The sequence below is a fragment of the Alligator sinensis genome, unplaced genomic scaffold (assembly GCF_000455745.1).
Source record: "Alligator sinensis unplaced genomic scaffold, ASM45574v1 scaffold1738_1, whole genome shotgun sequence".
Taxonomy (NCBI): domain Eukaryota; kingdom Metazoa; phylum Chordata; order Crocodylia; family Alligatoridae; genus Alligator; species Alligator sinensis.
In genome coordinates this window covers 125,324-134,139 of record NW_005843189.1, presented here as the reverse complement: position 1 = coordinate 134,139, position 8,816 = coordinate 125,324, and the positions used below count along the sequence as shown (strand labels likewise).

The 8,816-nt window shown below is 43.9% G+C and overlaps 1 protein-coding gene across 1 annotated transcript in view; it reads right to left on the bottom strand.

Moving 5' to 3' along the window:
* FGD6 (FYVE, RhoGEF and PH domain containing 6) overlaps positions 1-8,816 on the bottom strand; it is a 106,048-nt gene that overhangs the window by 88,056 nt on the left and 9,176 nt on the right. Inside the window, exon 2 of the mRNA XM_025194397.1 lies at positions 4,319-6,743. Coding sequence (XP_025050182.1) covers positions 4,319-6,743 — 2,425 coding nt within the window. The remainder of the gene's footprint in view (positions 1-4,318; positions 6,744-8,816) is intronic.

Here is an 8,816-nt window from a genome sequence, read left to right as displayed (position 1 = left end):
AAATGGGGGGGGGGGGGAGGTGCTGCAGCTGCTGTCACCACGCACAGCCCTGATGGGTAAGCCCAGAGCTGGCGCAGAGCTCAAGCTGACAGCGGGGCCGGGTTACAAGCTGGTGCTGAGCGCAGGGAAAAGCAGCCCCTCACCCGCCCTGTGGCTAGCACCCCGCACTGCAGCCACTTGCAGTCCGCATGGGGCTGCCTGTGCCTGCTCCAGATAGCCCCGTGTGGGCTAAGAGCCTGCAGCAGGGAGCGCCGGCCATGGGGCAGGCGAGGGGTCACTTTTCCCCGCGCTCAGCACCAGCTTCTTCCCTGCCAGTAAGCAGGGGGTCAGGGCTGTGTGCTGCCCCCCACACCTGTAAGCGGGGCTGGGGGGCACTGGGAGTGAGTGGGCGGGGAGACAGCAGGAGCACGGGGCCTGCACCGGTGCCCTGGGGCCAGTGCCTGCGGGGCCCATAGCAGGGTGGCAGGAGCACGGGGTCCCAGTCGGCAGGCTCTATGGAGCCAGGCCAGCTCCCTTCTCTCCCTGCTGGTGAAGCCCAGCCTGGCTCCACAGACCCCTGCCAGCCTGTGCCCCACTTTGGGCCCCCCTGGTGCTGGCCCTAGGACATTGGTCCCAAGATGGTGACCAGGGGGTGGGGCTCCCTATGCAGCTTATGACAGCCTGCCAAAACAAGGTAAGCGGCTCTCCGCCCAAAGTAATTGCCTGCCCCTGGACTAGAGTAACTAACTCTGAAGTATAACTCCCTTGCCTTGGACAACCACCTTTCAAAAAAGTAAAGAAGTCCCCATCGATGCAGGAAAGTTTAAATCTTTGTCATATGACATGTTCTGAGTCATGCTGAATTTTCCTTTGTATCTTTAGGTTGTTGGTAGGTTTCTACATGATTTTTAACTTTAATTTTCAGACAGCTTTGCCTTTCTTCCCCTCCCTTCCCCTCTTTTTGTACAAAAATATTTTATTACTATAAAAAGGAGAAAGAAAATTACAATTTCTCCGTCATTTGGAGAAATAAAACAAGTGCTATTCCTTTGAAAGTCCACAGCTGAATTACAAACCTGCTATAGTAACATAAAAAACCCTGTTTGTAGATTGCCACTGCAACATAATAAGCACTTACTTAGCAATTTATTCAAGTCTGCACATGCACTTCTTAGAAAATAAGAAGGAATACAATAACTGTAATATGTTATAACCAGCTAATTGGGGTAATCAAAACTTGTCATGCACTTTTATATGCAATTTCCATTCCCGAGGCACCTCTCTTCCCTCTTATATAAAACCAAGGCAATAAGTCTTCTTTACCCCCATTTAAAACTGTTTTCAAACTGATACAGACCAAGGAAATATCCTTTAACTCTTTGACGCAGCTCCCTCCATTGGTTCAATCCACGGAACAAATTGTCAAGGTACCTTCATTTCTTAGTTTCTCTCAAAACTTTCCATGATCACACCCTTCCCTCCAAAGCAATGAACAAGCCTGATACAAATAACACATCACCTGTGTAAGTAAACACAGAAGACAACACAAACCCAGTGGTTTATATACTGCCTTAGGACCCTACAGGTCTAACTCCATTCTCTTTTCTAGTGAAGGGAAGGGGAAACTTCAATGAGTGTGAAGTTAGGCTGGCACCAAGTACTTTTGAAAATTCCAGTGCAGGACATTTTAAAATTCCACATGTAAATAAAAATGTAAAGAAATGGAGCAAAGCTGTAAAAAGAGCAGGAATTCCATGAGAACTAGCTAAAAAGACAAGATAAATGCATTAGGAAGCATCCAACATCTTTCCCAACTATGCTGCTGGTCCAACAATGGATATCACAAACATATGCCTCTTGTTATATTTCGTGGACCATCATGACTACACCTGATCTCACACCTAAAATGAAAATAAGCCAAGGCAGAATCAGTCACCTTATTTCAGTAAGCAAAACAAAAAAAATACTGTAAACCATATAAAAACTTGAACAAATTGCTAAATATATAAAAATGTCACGCCCAAGATTATGGCATTGTGAAATCTGGAGATGCAACTTTTCCCAATTCCCCCACCTTCCTAAAATAGGCAAGTAATCTAATGCAAATGAGGAATCTAATTCACCAAGCAAGTTGATGCTTATTAAAAAAACATTATAGAAATACACTTAGTGTTTTACAGTGTAAGTCCTTGAACTGCTTAGAGCAGGTTTGTCCAACATGCGGCCCGCCAAGCCATTTTATCTGGCCTGCGGCGGTGGCAGTGCCACTGCTGCGGAGCAGGGAGCCATGGCAGCAGCGGGGCAGTGGTGGCGGTGTGGAGCTGCGGCGCGGAGCGTGGGGCGATGGTGCAGAGCTGCGGTGGTGGCGGGGCTGTGGCGAGGCAGGCGGGGCCGGCCTGCAGGCCCCAGCCGGCAGCGAGGGGAGGGGAGCTGCTTACCCCCGCGGGGCCCAGGGGAGCACCCCTGCGTGGGAGGGCAAGCAACGGCCGCGGGCACTACCGGCTAGTGCCTGCCTCCTCACCCGCCCGCTTGAAGCCAGCCCCAGTGCCCTGTCCTGCCCTGCCCCACAGCAAGGCGGCGCCTGCTCGCTCCCCTGGCCAGTCTCCCCCCGGGTGCTGCGGCTCTCCCAGCCTGGTCGCCCGCATGCGAGGCCCCGAGGGGGCTGCTTCTCATGTGCTGCTGGGGACAGGAGGAGGAGCCCAGCCGGGTCTGCACCGGCCAGCAGAAGTGGCAGCGGAACCATGTGCAGCTCAGAACGGTATGAGCCTGCACCGGTCAGTCCCGAGCGGCACATGGCTCTGCCGCCGCTTCTGCTGGCCGGTGCAGACCTGGCCAGCCTCCTTCCGTCCCCAGCAGCCCATGGAAAGCCAGCTTCAGCTGCATGCTGCTTTTCCTGGCCGATGACAACCCAGTTCTTCCCAGAAGGGTCCTGCAACACCATGTCAACCTGGGCATGGCACCAGCAGGCCGGACGGGCCCCAGCTTAACCCCCGCCTGGCCCCGCAGCTTCTCCAGCACCAGGTCAACCTGGTTGTAGCCAAGCAGCTTCTGCAGCACCATGTCAACCCGGGCATGCATGCCATGTCAACCAGCACCATGTCAACCCCTTTAACTTCATTGGTGTCAAAGGTCACGTGACATGACTTCTTGATATGATATCACTTCCTGTGATGTCTTTGAATATGGCTCGCCGGCCCACTGGGTGATAAAAAGTTCGTGATCCGGCCCCACATTCAAAAAGGTTGGACACCCCTGGCTTAGAGCATGTGTTAGCCATGTAAAAAAAATGTAAAGGTATTTGTATTAGCTACATGTAAAGTAAGGGCAAGTTCAACAATTAAACTGCTATTGCTTATGAAAATAGTATATATCAGTGGTTCTTAATCTTTTTTAAACTCAAAGCAACCTTTGATAGACTAAAGGATCCCCTTGGAAAATACTACCTCTTGGTTTTCACTCTATTTTTGAACACAGAAAAATAATAGATGAAGTCTTCTGTTGCAAAGAACTCAGGAAATCCACAACAGGAAAGAATCTTTTTAACACTACGGATTCCTATTTCAAATCTCTGGGTTTATCTTGTGAATCATGTTTGTATACCAAACAGTGCTAACATTTCATGACTACCCACAGCACCCTAGTTAAGAAACACTGACCTACACACTTGCCCTGCAGTTCCTCTCTATAAATGCTACTTCTACCAGGCTCATATCCTGTAATTCCTTGCACTAGTTTCACAATTTTTTTATTGTTGTTGTTATTTTTTTATTTATTTATTTATTTTTTTTTTTACAGAGTATCAAGTTAAAAATAGCTGTCTAATTCCATTCAAAATCTAAACCACCAAATCCTAAAATGACCTTTGATTATAAAGTCACAGAAACAATCTTTAAATAACATTCTACACGAGTTGCACAGAAAACTTCGCATTTAACTGCTTAGCCCCTGAACATTTAAATGTGTTCATTCTTGGTCTTAGCCCTCTTTTTCACAATTAATTTAAGCACCAGTTAAACATTACCATCAGATTTTGTTTAATAATACTCTAAACTTCAGAGTGAACTTGTAAGCACATTTAACTGCAATTCTGAAGGCATATTAGGAGTGATGAAATTTAGCTTTTTAATTGAAAAAAGAAAAAAAAAAATCTACAAGCAAACTCACAAGCTGTTTCACCAGGAAGAAGCCTTTCAGGGCCACAAATAGCTACCATATTAAATTATGTAGGAAAAATCCACAGGACTTGGATTGTATTGCTGTTATGCAATAACAAAGATGCGTGTGTGCCAACAAAGTATTTTTAGATTATTTTATCTCCATTTCCTGCCTCCTACATTACCTGTGACATCTTGAATGGTTGTTTGTAGCTTCATATGGTTCTTCTACCTCATATACATGTATTCCATGGTATTCTACACTGCTGGAGTTCTGCCATTCAAAACATGGACTTTTAGCATAACCTGCAGCAAAAGGTAGGTTCTCATACTCTGGGATATCTTCATAGTGAGGCACATTTCCATGTTCTGGTGCACAACTGCTTGGCGGATAATTCAAGCATGTTTGCGATAACTGCTCCACAGATAATATTTGTTCATCTAAAGACGCTGTCCTTTGACTACTTGATGTCTCATGCTGACTCCTGTGTCTATGTCTTTTCTTTTGTGATACTGGGCTGCCCGTTTCTACAGAATGTGCCTTAGCAGATTTAGTTTTCCTTTCATTTGCTGTGAATGCTACATTCTGGCTGTTTCCAACCCTGTTCCCTTCCCCCATAGAAAGGCTGGATATAGCACCATCCAGGGACTGACTTCCTTTGGACAAAAATTTATGGAAGTCACTTTTCATAATGCAAACTGACAGTTTCATATTGAGAAACTTCTTCAGAGAATTTTTCTTCTGAGGGTCTTTGGAAGGCTTATGTATTCTATCCATATCCACAGAGGACAGAGATTTGGCTCTGGGCTTGGTCACAGCAGTTGGAAGTTCGTAGCTTGTGGCAATATTGGCCATTTTTAATGACTCTGGATTGCCTGAAAAAGGCAGAATAGGACGAGGTAATTTCCAGACCGGTTTCTCTGAAGCACGTTTGGGTACATCACAGGAAGATGACAGGTCTTGTTCTTTGGCTGATGTGTGCCTTATGCGAGCTCCTTCTAGAACACTTCCAGATTTTTTGTCTTCACTAGAAACGTAAGAACTTTTCTCAATAAGCTCCTCTGACGCAGCTTTCTTCAGCAGTCCAGCAGCGGGTATACTGTGTCTTTGTGGCTTTTTTGGAGCAATCCTTGGTGAACTTTCATCTTTTACATTAATCTCTTTATCTCCTGTTTTGTGTGCATAAATATCAAGGCTATTGGAGGCTGGGAAGTGTTGATTGCAAGCCAATTTGAGTTGCTTAGGCAAACTCATGGACAGGGTATTAGCCCTTATAAAATTAGTCCTTTTATCCACAGCAGCCAGCATACTAGCATCATCTGTTATTTTATCTGCAGGATTTATTAAATTAAGGTCTTCGTCTAAGGAATGTCCAACATTTTCTACCAGGTTAGAAATTTCATGCAGAACCTGAGGAACAAGATTTTGTGAAGCTAACTCTTCAGTGTCAGTAGGTTCCTTCCCTGGATGCACTCTCTCAGATTTATCAGCCTGATGCACATTTTCCAGATGATCATTATATGAAACACTCTGACTAATAACATTTATTTTTGCAGTTTTCTTAAAGTTGTGTTCAGGAGGGCCAAAGGAATTACCCTCTGAACATACTGGTTCTCTCGTTGCTTCTCCTATCGCATCTATGCCATCCTGACGTACAAGACATGCAGCCCGTGTTTTTCTTGGTTTTGGAACTGGAAGCACTTTTAAGCTAGGCGTCGAACATATTTCTGGGGAAGATGCATGTTTATCACCATCTGTTTTCATACCAACTCCACCCGAAACTGCGATATTACTATTTACTTTGACATTCTCCAGGTTTTCTTGGTCCACCGGGCAAGAGAAATTGTAGTTGTTTTGAGTCAAATGAGTACAGGTTTCAGTCATTTGAAACTCATCAGCAGCTATCTTATTGTGGTTATTTTGTTGTTTACCTGTGGCTTCTTCAAACACAGAAGATTGTACAAGATCTGTAAACTCTATTTTAACTTCACTGTTATTACCCCTTTCAAGTTTATCTGTACACCTGTGCCTCAAAGGACTGCTATTAGGAAATACACTTTGTGTCAAAACATCTTTAAGTTTCTCTTCCAGGAAATTGGCCTTTAAAACTACATGATTTCTATTTGCCAGTTTTTCACTCTGTGCCCTGTTTCTCATAGGTGATGCATTTTGTTCACCCAGTTTGATGTTCTCTAAATTTTCAAAGTGTTCAAATGTTATCTGAGTTTTACATGTACTCTCACCATTCCCAAGCTTATGAAGGCATTCAAAATTGCATGAAGACACTGGTATGATGTAAGTAGTATTCCTGGTATCTTCTCCTGGGGCTCCATTCTTATAGTTTAGGTGATCTAGAGTTTCAGAAGAATCTCCTTTGTGCTCTTCTAAGCTTTTGGTGCTTTTTCTTAAAGATGATGGAGGCCTCACTTCTGGAATGGACGAGCTCTTGAGAACCTTCGGTTTTGGCGCTATCACTGGTTTTGTTTTCCTTGTTGTTTGCATAACACCAGAAAGCCCAATATCTGGCTTAGGGGCAACAGGGGGAGGAGGTGTTGCTTTGTGTCCTAGCACAAATTTTGGTTTTGGGGCCACTGGTGGCTTCTTGATTTCTAGAAGAGACAAAAAACAAAGATTAAATCACAGGAGGCCCGCAAAAAGAAAATCTAATCTTGCATCACCACACTGTGCAGGAGGTTACTAAAATAATTTCCCACTATATCCAAGACTCTTAGCAGTCTTGATGTATAAAAGGCAATTTATGTAAGGCAATTGCAATGCTTCTCATTTAGCAGCATATTCTCTACACACCACATCACTTAATCGTCCCTATTATTTAGCATGTATCACCATGTGGAGGCTTGGAGTCCTCTACCACATGGAGGCCTGGAGTATTCCTTATACATTTTTAAGGGAAGTCTCAGATAGTTTGATCCAGTGTGGCCTCTACACAGATTTTGGGGCCAAGGAAATTGCAATATTTTTACAGAAATATGTGCTCCTTAATTTTTGAATGACTAAGTATAATCTCTACCTCTACTCCAGAAAAGCGAGGAGTATGACTAAGTGCTAGGAGACAGACAACTTATACAGACTCACTCAGATGCAAGGATTTCTATAAAGCTTGGCTGCTGATCTGAGAGAAACAGAAGCAACATCTCTGCAACAGAAAGTTAAGTTTTTCCTGGACAGTGAATCACTAGTCTAAATGAAGATTGACTCCATTCAACCCCAGAAAACAATACTTCTTCCCACAACAAGTAATTTAATTAGTTTCACAAGCAAGGCTCAGTAGGCAAGTCAGATACCGAGCAAACTCAGGGAAGGCACAGAGGAGATAACCTAAGGAATTTCTAGGGGAGTGTACAAGGTTCAGAAGGTACAGCTCAATGTACCCAGGCCATCATCCAGAAATAGAACAGCCACCATGATTTAGAAGGGATGTGTTATGTTCCTTCTCCTGCGTGAAGACAGAAACTTCCAGTACATAAAGTGCAAGTTGAAGACTGTATTGGACAAAAGGATACAAGGTCTGAAAAAGGCGGTTTGGAACCCAATGTAGCAGCAGAGTTCTTCAGCAATGAGATTTTGGCATCAGCATTTTGGATCCAGATGGAGAATTAACTGACTTTAAGAGAGCAAGAGTGGAAGAGACAGAAGTGGAACCATGTATCAAAGCATAGAGAAGCAGGAAACATTCTACACCACTGAAAACAAAACATCCTGTGACCACAGAAATTTACTTTCTTTGATATGGCTGCTGCAAAACCTATTGGAAAACCTAATAGAAAGAAATGTGTGCTAAGGGACATACTCAAGGTTGGATATTCAGCCAAACCCTTGAGAAGGTCAAGCACAAACAAACTGAAAGAGACCATCTTCACCAGGGACTCCTCATAAAAGAGCACATTAAGAAAGCATTCTATAGGGGACAAAGTAATACCAAGACTGAGTGTGGCTGTTCTGGAGCAACGGCAACATGTGGCTGACAGACTGGTTACAAGTAAAAGGATTGTAGACAAGCATCCACTGCATATGTTACATATAGGCTTAAGTTATACTGCCTGAGAAGATATTTCAGAAGATTGCCAAAAGCTGAAGGGGTCTTAAAGAAAGGAAAGAACTTTTGGTCATCTCAGGAATCATGCCTGTGCCTAGAATGAGATGCGAACAGCACAAGATACTGAAGCTAAACTAATTTACTTTGTTAAAGAGTTTTGGTTAGGGAAAGGAAGATATACAGCTTGGATCATTTCCACCCCAACAGTAGGAAAACCAACATTCTGTGTAGCAGATGACCTACAGCAGCCTGAAGGAATTTAAACAAGCATCAACAAAGGAGGATGCCAAGGGAGTAGAACATAATATGTAAGCTCAAACATAAAACACAAGGCTTGAGGTAGAACAAATGTAAAAAAAGAATGTGAATAAAATAATTTTGGAAGCTTAAAATACCACTGCTGTAAGTATTAGTAAAGAACAAAATTAAACATAAAATGACAAATACACACAAACCTATTGGGAATGATGCATATCACTGAAATGTCAAAGTAGCTGGATACAACTATATGGGAAAGAATGGGAAGAGGAGACAGGTAAGATGCACTGTACATTGAGCAACCTACCTGTTTTAAAATTAGTACCTATGGGGGGGGGGGGGGGGGGGGGGGGGGGGGGGGGGGGCA